Source organism: Rhipicephalus sanguineus, chromosome 3 (genome assembly GCF_013339695.2).
Source record: "Rhipicephalus sanguineus isolate Rsan-2018 chromosome 3, BIME_Rsan_1.4, whole genome shotgun sequence".
In the NCBI taxonomy this organism is placed as follows: Eukaryota; Metazoa; Arthropoda; class Arachnida; order Ixodida; family Ixodidae; genus Rhipicephalus; species Rhipicephalus sanguineus.
In genome coordinates this window covers 73,711,353-73,726,292 of record NC_051178.1, presented here as the reverse complement: position 1 = coordinate 73,726,292, position 14,940 = coordinate 73,711,353, and the positions used below count along the sequence as shown (strand labels likewise).

General features: G+C 46.3%; 1 protein-coding gene across 1 annotated transcript in view; it reads left to right on the top strand.

Moving 5' to 3' along the window:
• LOC119386741 (uncharacterized) overlaps positions 1 to 14,940 on the top strand; it is a 73,581-nt gene that overhangs the window by 25,572 nt on the left and 33,069 nt on the right. The window contains exons 6-10 of the mRNA XM_037654023.2: positions 849 to 911; positions 1,722 to 2,109; positions 4,190 to 4,302; positions 5,792 to 5,896; positions 12,440 to 12,519. Coding sequence (XP_037509951.1) covers positions 849 to 911; positions 1,722 to 2,109; positions 4,190 to 4,302; positions 5,792 to 5,896; positions 12,440 to 12,519 — 749 coding nt within the window. The remainder of the gene's footprint in view (positions 1 to 848; positions 912 to 1,721; positions 2,110 to 4,189; positions 4,303 to 5,791; positions 5,897 to 12,439; positions 12,520 to 14,940) is intronic.

Genomic DNA, 14,940 nt, shown 5'->3' with positions numbered 1-14,940 from the left:
AGGGTGCTTGCATGCTTCTTCGTTGTCTCCATGTTCAAGGCGAGGAGGGCAGCATTCAGGTTTCTGTTTGCCGCCTATCCACTGTCATAAAAATTGCTGCTCCGCTTCAGCATCTGCTCTTCATCAGGCAGAGTAAGGTTTGAAAAATGCGTTCGTAAAAACCTCATGTAGCTCAACCAGTTGACAACCACTCAACCAGTTGACAACCTCCACCCGCAGAAGTTTCAGTGCATTGCGGTGGCTGCGAAACTTCATATTTGGTGGCTGTGAAACTTCGTTACACTAAAATCGTAGTTGAACACACTTCATTATATTGAGCTTAAAAATATGACGTGATCTGTGGACATGAAGTCATAAATGTTAAATACTCCAATTTATAGGGAATTTCATTATGAAGCTCATTATGTCAAGGTTTAACTGTATACATGTTTATTTGGAGCGATAATTTTTTATGGCCATGCTGTAAAAGGTTAGAGTGATCATTCTGCTAATGCTAACAGATAGGTGCAATTGGGGCCATCCTTGTTCAAGGATTGAACCAAAGACCAGCACCCTTCCAAAGTGTTTTGCTGAGCTGTTTCACCTAACAAGTTCTGCTGGGCCAACTGTTTATGAAGCTTTCTTCTAAGAAAGAAACCTGTGTGGGTCTCCTCTATAGCCTCATGCTCCTTTCACATCAATGGAATCTTTGTTTCTTTCTTTCAGTTGTGCAGCTTCTCTTGAATTGTCTGCTTTGTGTGAAACAAGGGATTTTGGTGTTGGGATAAGGAGCTGTGCTAGTCTGCATAATGGTGGATCTCCACTGCTTTTTTGTGACTTCTCTGATATATGTGGGTTTTGTTTTGCAGAAGCGTAGTCGTCAAGCTGACAAAGATTATGTTCCTCCAGAGAAGAACAAACGAAGGTCAAAGGTGAGATCCTGTTGATTGACTTAATCTGTGTGATATAGTTAACAGGGTACAACGGTAGTCTCATGAACCCACAGTTGCACTTGCAAATTGAGTGGCAATTCAGACTTGATGGAGACCACCAAAATGTGCAAATATTCTAAAAACTGAATTATTGAACTAGCCAAAAGAACAAAAACAGACTGATTTTAGAAGTTGCCGTGATTTTTGTGTGTGCCATGTTCCCGGATGGCCACTTTGTGGGTTGCCTCAACCCTCTGAGGTACTTTGTACACATTTGTGTAGACGTGTTCTTGCTAGTCGTGTAGACTAGCAGCTAAGGAAGAGTAAGATACATTGAGGCTGGAATGAATTGAAGCTCCTGTGTAATAAATGTGTCTTTATTTAACTTCATTTTGAAGTGTGCTGTTGCATATGATCACTTTGCTGAAGGCACTACCGCGTTTGAAGAGTCGTTCAATGTGCTGCTTTCTGCGAGCCACGATGAAAGTATAATTTTTCTTTGCTGAAAATAAATATAACTGAGAACGAAATGGCACTTTATTTCTAGGCTGAGATTTGATTCTATTTATGCAAAAACGGAACACGAATGACATCAGGATAAATATACATTTAATTACAATTTAATTAAGGTTATGGTTACTTACTATGACATTATTTTTGTTGCTATAGGGTATCAAGTGCCTTGAAATAATGTTGTCTAAAATTTGAAGCATTTGCAGACAGTTCTTCGTAGGTCGCGCCTAAAACGGTTCGAGTTCGTGTGACTAAATTCAACGTCTGTGAGTGGCTCATGTTGGGATCAACTTGCAGAAGGGCGAGGCCCACCAGGGCAGTCAGGGCTCGGCCAAGCGCAGTGGCAAGGCCCGTGCGGAGGAGGAGGAGGAAGATGAGGCCAAGGGCCGCAAGGCCATGAAGAAAAAGAAGAAGAAGAAGAGGCGCCGCGGGGGGAAGCACGGTGGCGGCGGCTCTGGGGTGAACGGCACGTATCGGCGCCGGTCGCACCACAACCCCTGGGAGGCCTCGTCGGACTCGGACTCGTCTTCGCAGCTCGAGGACGAGGAGGAGCCCTACGAGGAAGAGGCCTACGACGAGGACGAGGAACTGCACTTTGACGACAACGAGGACGAGTTTGCCTGTGAGGAGGTAGACCCCAACGCAGAGGTGGTGGTGGTCAAGAGGGCGCGCACTGTCAAAAAGGGTACGTGCCTTGTCAGTTATGCATTCTTTTTACCCTTCGTTGTCGGCTGATGTGTTGTCATTATTTCTGTCCTGTTGCTCTGAACATTGTGAAAAATAGCAAAAGGGCAATTTGGTAGTTCATGGTCCTTTTGTAGCAGTAACTGACATTGAACTAAAGAAAGACAAAAAATAGCAAAACTACCATAGTTACTCAAATTCAGCGCACCCCTGAATCTAATTCATATTCAGTATTCACGAGTCCAAAATAAAAATTCCCCTGAATGCAGCAATACCAGAGCTTTAAAAGAAAATTGTTGCAGGCTCCCATGTTGACAATCAGATAAAAAGAAGAGACAAGCACAATCTGCCTTCATAGAACAGGAAATTTACTCTCCTGCAATTCTCCTGAGATCTCTGCAAGCTTGGATGGAATAACACAGAACTATTCTGTGTTACGTAATCCTCACTAGCTCACCATTTCTTTCAAAATCTTGTGAGCCATGCTCACATCACTTCTTCATCACGTGATGCAACAATATCCATGCAAATGCCCCATTGCATAATGATTCCTTATACATGATTAGGCAGAGCATAACACAATGAATTATTCTTATACTTCATCTTCCGCGCTCATCGTCCTTCGCCTCTGGTTAGAAATTTTTATTGTGTGCTAAAATCACCTGCCTGTCACGCAGTGTCATTCACGATGTTGGAATACCTAACGTTCATTTACTAAACAGCACATTTATATGTAAAAAAAACCTGCACTTTCTCGGAATAGTAGAAGGCGTGTGCCTGCCAGCCATTTTGGCAGTGGTTATTTACTGCTGCTGGCAGTGTTATAACACCGTCTAGCTATATCTGTGCATTACCACGCCGCTTCGTGAACTCTGCTTTGCTGAGATTCATATTTTTAATGACTGGCTGCAAGCTGCTGCGATCGTTGTATGCCACTGCACGATAAGCAACGGGAACCGAACCAGTCGGAGGCGCGTGCAGTAATCTCATCGTCTGCTTTATTTCTGATAGCTCAAACCTTTCCGCTTATGCACGCTTATTCAATGTGATCTCTGCCTGGTAGATAACAAATTGTGTCAGAGGAGGCAACGCTATTTGTTTTCTGTGAAAGAAAGCAGGGTTTCCTCTAAATAGAAATAGCACTTGATTAGGCTCTGAAGAAAATACTGCTGGTTCCCACGTTTCCTGATTTTCACATTACATAGGATGGAACAGAAACACGACGGAATAGTTTTATGGTATCCCCGCCATGGAGTTTCCTACAATACTTACTAGAGGGAACTCTGGCGCTAGTGTCTATGGGAGCTGCAACGCATGGTGCTTCAGCCAGCATGGGAATGATGGGTAGTACACGGATTTGTCTAAACTTCATTCTTTAGGCTCCGTTTGGCTCCGCGTCGCCTGCATCCACTTTGTCGCAAAATGAAGTTCAGTAAAAGTCAGCAGTTCCACACCACTTCAACCTTTTTAGGTTCACCAATTCAAATCTGGTCGCAAAGTTCACAGCGAATCATACTTTTATCCGAAGGAAAACCAGAACACAGCAATCAGCAAAGCCGCAAGTGCGTTCGAAGCCCGCAAGCACGAAGACTAGGCAAATCCATGTACTACCCATCATTCCCATGGTGGCTGAACGATCGCAGCGCCAGAGTCCCCTCTAGTTAATAGGAAACTCTATGATCCCCGCCCCTTGCCTTTGAGGTTGGCGTATCCTCCCGTTTTTGGCCCGTGAGAACTTTTCCCAGTTGACATGCAGCTCAAAATGGCCTCCCTTTGTGTGTGCCTTTCACAGACACTGGTCTCAAGCGTGCAAAAACGACGCAATGCTGCTGTCTTGTGGCTGTTTCGGTGTGCATGATAAGTTTCTTTTGACAGGAGCTGAAAGTGGTGCGTCACCACTTACGCGTCATTGGGAACCGATATGACGCGCACAGGTCTCAGTCGATCACGGAATCCACAAATGGGGAACCAAAATAAAATGTGCTCCTTCGCATTGTTGGAGATGTGATGGGGCACTTGAGGAGTGTGTAAATAAGGCCTAACTCTTATGTTCCCTTTACCTTCCTTTCCATTTTGGGCAGCACGCACGGATGTGGCGGAGGAGGCCAGTGGCAGCAGCGGAGGAGAGGAGAGCGAACCGGAGCAGGACGAGAAGCCCTGCGCCAAATGTGGCAAGGGGGATCACCCGGAGTGGGTGAGTGGGCTTAAGGAAAACTGAATTACCGCATTTACACTATTGTAAACGCCCACCCAATTTATTGCAGGTTCAAGATATGAAAATAAGAGTGCACCTGGATGTAATGTTCACGCAGTGTTTAAAAGAAAGCCATGGCATGCCCAAAGCTGATGATAAAAAAAAAAAATTGAGACGGACACAATTTGCCTTCACATTACAAAACATTTGTTCTGTTGGCAATTTTGTTGTTACTTCTCTGATACTGCTTCAACTGCCTTTGAAATCATTCATGGACATGCCTTAAGATCCCGTTACCACGAGAAGTTCACTCTACAAGTAGTTGCTTCAGACAGTCTGCAAGCCTGTCTTCGAAGTCCAGATTTTGTCTTGCCTTCGGTCTATAGGAACTTTTCCTGGTTGACATGCAGCTGACGATCTTCTCTCTCTATTTGTGTCACTCACAGACGCAAGTCCTGGGCATGCAACAAAAGAAGCATGATGTAGCTCTCTTGCAATTGTCTTCCACGGGCAAAACAACTTTTCTTTGAAATGAGCTCACATAATGAAAGTGGCACGTCACTATTTGTGCTTTTTTGAGAATAGATAAAATGCATATGGGCAGCAGTTGTAACCTAACGGAACTGTCTTAAACCAGGAACAAATCCTGCTCTGTTGTCATTTTGTGATGACACAGCGTCCGACTGCTCCAACAGGCTAGCCGTTGCCAGTGCCACAAAACGTGGTTTCAGTTTCAATTGTCAATGCGCAGCCAATATTCAAGCCCATTTTATCAGAAAGAATGCGGACGTTAAGAGTCAATGAAATATGCTGTACTTATACGTAATACATGATGTGTTATACCTTAAACCTTCCCTGCCAACCTTCCCAAATTATATGTGAAGTTTATGAACTTGGTCTTGCTTTATGAGTTTACAAATGCTGTATTGTCTTATGAAAAAAATGAGAAAACTCTCATAAAAAGAATGTTTTAATGGTGTTTTCAATCGGGCTGCACATGATTACAAAAGAAAGGACACACAAAATAGAAAAAGGTGAGCATTACAAAAGGGTGCCGCCTTTTTGTGGCTGCGCAAGAGGTCATAACACAAGGGATATTTCCTTCAAGCAAGTTTGTTAGACAACTTCTTGAAGCAGGTCAAAATAGGGTAGCAGCGAAGTCACCGAATAAGTTACTGCTGTGGAAAAGCGTTGTTGCTTGTCACTGTTTGTGGTGGGAGGTTCGCTGATGCCTGCATGCTTATCTAACAAGAGGTGTGCATCCAGGCGAAGATTTAAGTGGCAGGTGGCAACCTAAAAGTGTGTGTGTTTTCTGGGGTCACTGAAAATCGACACTTTTGACCTCTTGTCTTTTCTTAACCTGAAACTGAGGACAATGTGGCTAACCTTTTATCCTTGTAGCCAAATAAGGGAAAGTTCTTTGTAGGCTATATTAGGTTGTAGAGCCTCTTGGTGTCCGACACTGAAGAAGTGAGCTTGTGTATTACAGATCCTCTTGTGCGACGTGTGTGACGCGGGCTATCACACGTCCTGCCTCAAGCCTGCACTGATGATCATCCCAGATGGCGACTGGTTCTGCCCGCCGTGTGATCATGTGAGCCTTTCGTTGTTGCTCAGTGTGGCTTGATTTGTGTTACGTAGTTGTCTGATGTCTAAGGACAGCGTTTGTATGTAAAATGTTTTAAACAGCGAAGCTTCTCTTAGTCGAGGCTTTCGTGTCCAGGGTTGTGGTAGCGGTGATCACGTGGCCTCACCATTTGGTGTTAGGGAGGCTTGGTAGGAAGGGGAGGGCTGCGTGTGCTGCGAGATGCGAGGGCGGAGCATGTCGAGGGTTGAACCTTCGAGAAATGCGCCAAGATGGGGCGACGGTGAGGCACAGTGAAGGGTAAAATAGTGTGTCAGTGTCAGTGTTCAGGAGTTTGCGCTTTCAAAATGGCGAACATTTCTCATTCTCTTAATGAAGAAACTGCCTGACGTGAGCGTCAGTGAAAGCTGATGCGAGAACGGGCATGTCGTCGCCGAGCCAACCGCGATATTTGCGCAAGAGAGGTTGAAGCCAAGCGCCAGCGAAGGGAACACTTTAAAAACATAGTACGATGTAGTACGAAGTACAATATCGAAAGATAGTACGAAACATAGTACGAAGTACGATATAGCCTGATGAAGGACGGGCATCAGCTTCACTGTTTCGACAGTGTTCATGGAGTGGAGATGGCTGAATTTTTTTATTGCGTTTGCTCCAGGACTGTCAAATTGGAAAAAGCTGTTCTTGTGAGTGTGAGGCTGCAGGTGTATGGGAGAGGGAAATGGCAATGGTGCAGAAGCAGCGTTTTGTCTCATGTCCCAGGGCAAGAAAGTGCCGTGAGACCCGAGACACTGCCACACTATCTGTAAAGTTATCAGTAATTTCTCCCGGAGCTGTGGGCAAGCATGCAAGCGTTGCGATTTTCAGAGAATGGAAGTCACATGATGGAAGTGGGAGGTGACGTGAGTGGGTAGAGGCAACTTTAAACTGAACAGCGCAAAAAAATGCGCAAAGCTAAAGGGGTCCCCCATTTTCCAACACTATATTGCTGGCACTTTCGCTCTTACTGCTAAAACCTCACTGATGTTTTTTTTTTCTTTTCTTTTTCATATTGGTTTTCCAGAAATGCTGCTGTTTACCAACTTAGCTGCTATTTAACCTGGCATCTTAAACTTTGCCTCTGCCTATAACAGAAAAAGCGTTAGAGGGGAACTCTGGCATTTCTTTTGACCATATCATGATATCGCCTTTTTAACTGATGGTGAATTCCATTGGCAGATTCGGAGCACTTCCGGTAGCAGTTTTTCTGCTCCATTCGGAGCAAATCTGTTCCATTGGCGGATTGAGAGTGCTCCCTGTATGTTTCATTGGCAGATCTGGAGCAGCTCCGCCACCAGATTCACTCCTTGGAGCAGCTCTCTCTACTCTGCAAAAAGCAGCGGATTCGACTGGAAGTTGCGAGTTCCCCGCGCGTGCGCAGAGCGTGGAGTACCGCGTGCGCGATGCAATGCGCTGTTCGATCGCTCCCGTTCTCTCCGCTTGCGCCCATGAAGGCGAAAACGGTGCGAAACGCGAGGGATGCTGGGCGCTTGCGAAACAGGTGTACGCTAGCGCCCCCTACCACTTGCTCTAGCGAGGGCGCTTATTTTCCACTGGCAGATTTCCCTCCGTTGCTCTCCGCCGGAGTGCAGTGCTCTGGTGCAGAGTTCGTTGGCCACTCCGAATCCGCCAATGGAATTCACCATGATATTGAGGGTCCGGCGACAAATGGGGTGCTTGAATTTGCTTAGATTTAATAATTTCAAATAATTAAAAAACAGTGTTGAAACCAAAACGGGTAGCTGCTGTGTACAATGTCTACGATGACATCACAACCTGCCCTGCCGTACGGAAGGAAGGAACAGAAGAGAAAGGAAAGCCAGGGATGTTAACCAGTCTGGAAGGACCGGTATGCTACCCTACACTGGGGGAAGGGATGAGGGAGATATAAAGATAGAGAGAAAGAGAAGGAGAGCATTCTGCCCTGCCGTAAGGTAAACACAGTGCTACATATGGTATATGGTGGTGCCGAAAGATAGAAACCGGGGATGTAGTCAGACAATGCATTGAATTGTGTCAGCTTTTCAGAACTCAACAGAGGCGATTTCAGCTATGAATTTTGCACTGAAGGATCGCTGTTTCCTTTTGATTGCCATCTCAGAGAGGTAGCGAGGTAGGCTACAACGTCATAAACCAGGGTCCGCACGGGTCCTTGAAAACCTTGAAAACCCTTGAATTTGAAAGTGTCATTTTCAAGGCCTTGAATACCCTTGAATATTGCGGTGCTTGAAAGTGGTGCTTGAAAACCCTTGAATTCCGTCCGCGGCGCCTTAAGTCCCTAGATTATTTTTCTTTCTTTTGTTAAGTAGCGACAACCATTGAAGCGCGGCCGACAAATCTTATTAGGTAACGTTTGTTTCCGGTATCCATGTATTGCTAACGCTTTCTCAGCGCCCGGTGAAACGGCGTCCCCCGCTCACTAACGACGGGCGATTAGCGGAGGGGAAAAAAAACGCATCGCGTTCGCACATTGTTCGCTGAAAGGTGCGTGGCTAATGTACTTAAATGTAAGTGGCTTTGTAAATCTTATAAGTGTGGAAGAACATTGCGGGGCAGACTCAGGCTGCGCTTGAGAGGGAGTCGGAAGGGGAGGCAGTTGTCGCTGCTTGACACCGTGAGACGCTGCGCCGTGCTCCCTTATGGGCTGCAGAAATTAGGTGTCTCATTCTTTCTCCAACAACTATGGTCCCAGAATACTTAGAATACTGGCTAGTCTGCCGTCTCCATGAAAGGCCGCGTCCGCGCCGATCATGCATGCTCCGCGGTCACGGCGCTCCGATCGATCGTGGCGCCCCCTGGCACCCAGCGCATGAACCAGGGGCACGGCCGCGTCCGTGCCGCTGGTTCTTCTGCCGTCTCCGCGCCGTTAGACGGCAGACTAGCAACATATTCTAGGGACCACACTACAACTACCGCCAACAACAACACCGTGAGAATGTGAAAGGTCTATGGACTTCAGCGGTGCCGAGTGTTTGTTCAGCAACCGGCAACATTGAGAGCGTTCGTAGGTCGCTTTCCGATCCAAGCCAATCCAATCTGATTTGGTTATTCGCCACAAGTAGAGTCAATGCCTCCTTGACTAGATGCCCGCCGCGTGGTCCGGTAACCCGGTTCCGTACCCTCTCCCTCTTTTTTCTCCGCGGTCAGGCCACGAGCGCCCCCTATAGCGCACGCCTGCAACGGATGCAACGGGTTTTTCCTCCTGCGGCACTTAAAACGCCTGTCCTGTGTTAAAAAGGAATAGGAACACCTTACTTATTTACTTACTTTTACTTACTTACTAACAAAGGTCACGTGCTGCCGCCTCCGAGATTGCCATCACGCCTGTTACAGTCTCGAAGGTGCAAGCGTATTTCCGCTGCCGCCGGAAGTCGGTCAGGCTACGAGCGCTGCCTCACGGATTTTGTGGTGAACTAAGGGAACCGCCGCCGCAATGGGAAAGCGAGCGACGCGGCGGGCATCTAGTCAAGGAGGCATTGGTAGAGTGTACCACAAGTCCGCCATCAGCACTCGTGTTGCCGTATTGTGCGTGCGTTTTTCATCGACGATGGACATTTAGCCCGCTTGTTCGCCACCTCTCGTTCGCTTCATCGGAGTACGTTCTATGCCGCGCGCGTTGGACGTGGACGTAGTTGTGTTTGTGCGCAATGCCCGGGCAGTGCAATTTCCAGGAATCGTGGCTCAGCCACGTTGCGTACAAAGACTGGGTCGCGCCGGACCCAATGAGTTCGCATCGGGCTAGATGCAGACCATGTGCAAAGACATTCGATGTCTCATCGATGGGGGAGTCTGCGCTAAAAAGCCACCAGAGGAGTGCGAAGCACATCGGCAACCTGAAGGACGCAGCAAGTAGCTCCTTGATAAAGTATGTGACACCCCGCGAGAGTGGCGAATCCGTTCGTTCAGTCCCAACGCAGTCCTCGGATTTGAATACCGCGTGCAAGGCCCACGATGCAGCGACCGAAGCCGAGATATTGTGGGCATTGAAGGTTGTTACCTCACATTACTCGTACAGCTCATCCGCACACACAAGCGAACTGTTCCGGAAAATGTTTCCCGACAGCGAAGTGGCGAAGGCCTTTACGTGTGGAGAAAAGAAGTGCGCGTACCTTGCGTGCCATGGTTTGGGCCCCTTCTTTCTATCGTCCGTCCACCGGGCAATAGAGAAGTGTGATTGCTACGTGGTTTTGTTTGATGAATCCGCAAATGATTACCTCCACCAGAAGCAGATGGACGTTCACATCAGATACTGGGATGCATCTCAAAGGATAACTACCAGGTACTTGACGTCCGTTTTTATGGGCCATGCAACGGCGGACGACATTGAAGATGAATTGTTGAAGGCACTGGAGCCATTGCCACTTGCAAAGATTCTTCAAGTTTCTATGGACGGACCAAACGTTAATTTGAAATTTTTCAGAAGCTTTCAGAAGCACTTGCATGAAAACTATCAGGTAAACTGCCTTGATTTAGGCACTTGTGGTCTACACGTGGTGCACAACGCATACAGAGCAGGTGTAACTGCCAGCAAGTGGGGATTGGACATTCTCCTGTCTAGTCTAGGTGTGTTATTTCAAGATTCCCCAGCCAGGCGAGAGGACTTCTCAATGGTGACCGGGAAGACAATGTTTCCTCTCAGGTATGTTGCCCATCGCTGGGTCGAAAACGTTCCAGTGATTGAACGTGCACTGGCCCTGTGGCCTGATGTGGCAATGTACATCGAGTCTGCAAGACGTAAAGAGGTGAACCAGCCAAAATGCGCTTCGTTTCAGAACTTGCACAATTTCTGTGGGGACCCGCTAATTCAAGCAAAACTGAACTTCGCCCTTGCGATTGCACTAATTCTCAAACCTTTCCTGACGGAATATCAGGTGGACCAACCACTTGTATTTTTTCTCGCAAGGGATCTTGAAGCAATTGTCCGGAAGTTGCTTACTAAGTTTTTGAAGTGCTCAGTTCTCTCTGCATCAAATGGGCTGACAGGCCTGTTGAAAATCAACATTGAAGACGTGAACAATCACACTGCGCTTGAGAAAGTGGACATTGGACATACAGCTGAGCAAATTTTGAAGAAGTCTAAGGTCAGTGCAAAAGAGGCATTTGCATTTAAAATGGAATGTAAGCAATTCCTTCTCAGTGTGACGAAAAAGGTTCTTGAGAAGAGTCCGCTGAAGTTCCCCTTGGTTAGAGGTCTCTCCTCGCTGGATCCTCGGCAAATGTGCACCAAGCCGGACCAGTGTTTAGCAGGTCTGAAGAATGTTTTGAATGCACTTATCGCTGCTGAAAGGTTGACTGATTATCGTCGAGACACTGTACTTGCCGAGTATGCCGAAATGCTACAGATGGAGAAGCACAAGCTGCGTTTGTTCGAAAAGAGTTCGGATAGGCTAGATATATTTTTTTTAGAACTCCTCAAGTTCAACTCATCGTACAGTGAGCTGTGGAGAGTAGTGGAACTTTTGCTTGTGTTGAGCCATGGCCAGGCAACTGTTGAGAGAGGGTTTAGTGTAAACAAGCAAGTTTCTGTAGAAAACCTCAAAAGCCTGTCATACATCATGCAACGTGCTATATGTGACGCCGTTGATAAGGCAGGTGGCATCCTTAACATCCCTATAACAAAGGAACTGAAGACCTCTGTTTCATCTGCAAGGCATCGCTACCATGCGCATTTGGAAGAGCAGAAGAGGAAGCAACAAGAAGAAGCGAATGATTCAAAAAGGCGCCTTGTGGAGGACGAAATCGATAATTTAAGGAGAAAGAAAGTGAAGCTAGAAGCAACAGTTGCTGATCTGACAACTTCAGCAGATGAATTGGCTTTGAAAGCCGAAGAGACAGGTGATGTCACATACATAGTGAAGTCAAATAGTCTGAGAAAAACAGCAAAAAACAAGACACAAGAACTGCTAAATATCAACGAAGGAATCGCCACAAAACTGCTGGCGCTTTCATGAACACTTTCGATCTGCCTCACTGTAGTCTTGAACGCGTCTTAGACTGTTCAATAATTCAACTCGTCTTAGGCTGTTCAATAAGTGTTCAATAAATTTGTCATTTTTTTATGACGAGTACGAGATCAATTATTGATATGGGTCCTTGAAAAAATCTTTTTCGGGCCTTGAAAGTCCTTAAAAACCCTTGAATTTTTGCCTTCAAAGCCTGTACGAACCCTGTAAACGCTGGATGGCCCGCATTCAAACGCACCATTCAAGAACTTCGTACCAATCTTTAAACGTGTAGTATTAAAAATTTTTATTCAGACGTCGAAAAACTGCCAGAGTTGCCCTTTAATTTCCTTAGCAATGAAGGAGGCCAGAATGGCAAATCAAAATCAGTACAGATCTCTTGTTGGTAACCCATGTAACAGTAATTTCGTCTGATTGAATGGTATTCTATCCAATGTTTGACTATAGCTGCATTTTAACAGAGGACCTGTTACATGTGCAGATTTAGTGAGCTTGCAATCATAGCTGCTAACCATTATCAGTGTGTCTTATGATGTTCTTCTAACCACAGAGAAAGCTGTGCGAGAAATTGATGGAAGAACTCAAGCTCTACGACACACTCTCCAAAAAGAGGGACAGGGAAGAGCTGAGGTGAGTGGATCTTATTTGCCTTGAAGTTTCTCTTTAAAGAGGTTGTTTCTGTAATGACTGTCACCTTGGCGGGCATTATAACTTGCATGGTAACTGCCACTATGATCAAAATGTTCTTGAAGGGGTACTGACACAAAATTTCGCGGCTGAGATAGCCTGCTGGATCGATTCCCATGTACGTGCGTGTACCATCTGCAAAATATCGACAGCGAATAAAGCTTGGAAGGTATTTTATATGAATTTTGAAGTTCACGAGCGCGATCCAGCATTATAGGCCGCACCTGGTGCATTGACACCCTCGGAGGTGACCCGAGGTGACCCCCCTACTTCCCCTACGTAACCGTTGCAGCCGGTACAAGTTATGATGACGCCGTAGCCGCCATTTCTGTTTTGACGCGCTTCCCGACGAATCGCTCCTCACCAGCGGGTAAAACCTGAAGTGATTCGCCACGTCGAAAATTCCTTCCATCCCCGCCGCAAGAAAATCGTCGCCATCAGACGACGATGAGCCCGGCAACAACAGATCGCGCGGAAATGCGTCACTGTTCTGTGTGCTCACGTGACTGAGCGTTTCACTCGCTAGGTGGTGATAGTTGCACCCGGCGGCTTGTCGTTCTTGGAGCTCTGTCAAACCAAAACTGAGGCTGTGTCGGTAATGAGGAGCTTGTAATTAATTATCTGTCGCGCGCTGCAACAAACGGTGTGCCGTGTTATGACTAACAGGCCCCCAGCAACACATTGCAGCAAAAAAACGTGGGGGGAAAATTTTTGTGTCAGGACTCCTTTAACTATTATTTGGTCCTTTAATATTTGACTTTATGGTGCATTCAAGTCGGGCACTACCCATAAGATAATATTTTGATAAAAGACTTGTCCAGTAAAACCTTGTTGATTCGTCCCACATTAATTCTGAAAGTTGGTTAATTTAGATGTGCCATCTGGTCCCATAAAAAAAATATGCATGAGCCTATGGCACGAAGCTCTAGTTACAGTAGACTCTCAATAAACGAAAATCTCTTAAATGGAATTGCTGCTTAAATGGAACAACTGCCTCTAACATGATTGGTTTTGTGCTTGAATTCTGCACCCCTTTTCATCTCTCAGTAAACGAAACTCCTGTTAAATGAAACATATTTTCCTTGTCCCTTCAGCTTTCGTTTAACAGGAGTCTACTGTAATTTGGACGCATGTGGTCATACTTCAGTTAATTTGGACAGTTCCCGGAGATAAGATGCACGTTTAGGGCGTCAGATCAAATGGCACTAGGAGGTGTCCGAATTGCACTGCCAGCGATAGCATCTTTATAGTGTGCGCCGATCTCAAAGGCCATGCTTACATGTGTGGGAGGGCGCAAGGCTGGAAACACGTCAAGGCCACCATGTTTATGGGAGTGCAAAAGGCCAGGCACATGTCAAACCCGCCATGTTTATTTTACGTGTTCTTGGTCCAAGCAAGCACATGTATTGTTTAGTGCCATCAAACTATCATATTTTGTGGCGATCCAGTTAATTCGGACGATCCTTGGAGTGCACTGAGCTTGGGCCTGTACCCTGGTGAAGTACCGCAAGTGTGCGACCTAAAAGAGTGAAAATGGCATTCGCATCCAACCAAACCGAGGCGGCGCTGTGCGCACTTCCATCATCATAATGTTTCAATTCACCCTATTCGGTTTTACCATCATGTTTCCTTGGTCTACGGCCGCGTGTGATACCATGTTGGCCCTAGCGTGGACCTTCAGAAAAGCATGGTCGCCATCCAATACCACGTTGGTGACAAAGGCTTCAGTGGCCGTCGCAGGCTAGTTTCGTTTTTACTCGTGCTCAGGAACTACATTGGCACTATCGATGAACACATTGACAGTGTCTGCGGTTTCGTCTGCAGCGGCTGCAACGGGCAGTAGTCTTGTTTTCGCTACGTGCCATGACTATGCATCCATGGGGTTTAACTAATGAGGTCCTACTGTGACAAAGTCTCACTGTTTCCGGAAATAAAGACCAAGTCAGTGAACTGAAACTTTTGCTAGTACCAGCAGTCAAATAGTGGAGTTACATGCAGTTTTTTGCGAACAAGATTTTCAAATCTTGCATCACGTGACAAAGAGCACCTGCTAAAGCAGAGCAGTGTCTCTAGGCAGCAGTTGGGGGGGGGGGGGGGGGTAAGGGGGAACCTGGATGCTTTCCTTCTCACCTCCGGAACAGTGGGAACTGAAAGCATGCATGCACGCCAAAGTAGACTTTTTTTTTGCTTTGCTAAACTCAATTTTTTTTTATACTGCCCTATTATTAGAACATTCTTGCGGCACGTTCCGTCTAAAAAAGAATCTGCCAGCGACTTACTACACCTTGTGTAAAGGATTGCGTAAAAGGTTGAATTTGAATGTGATGAAATTTCAGTATCGCCGATTCGACCAGCCTCTTTATA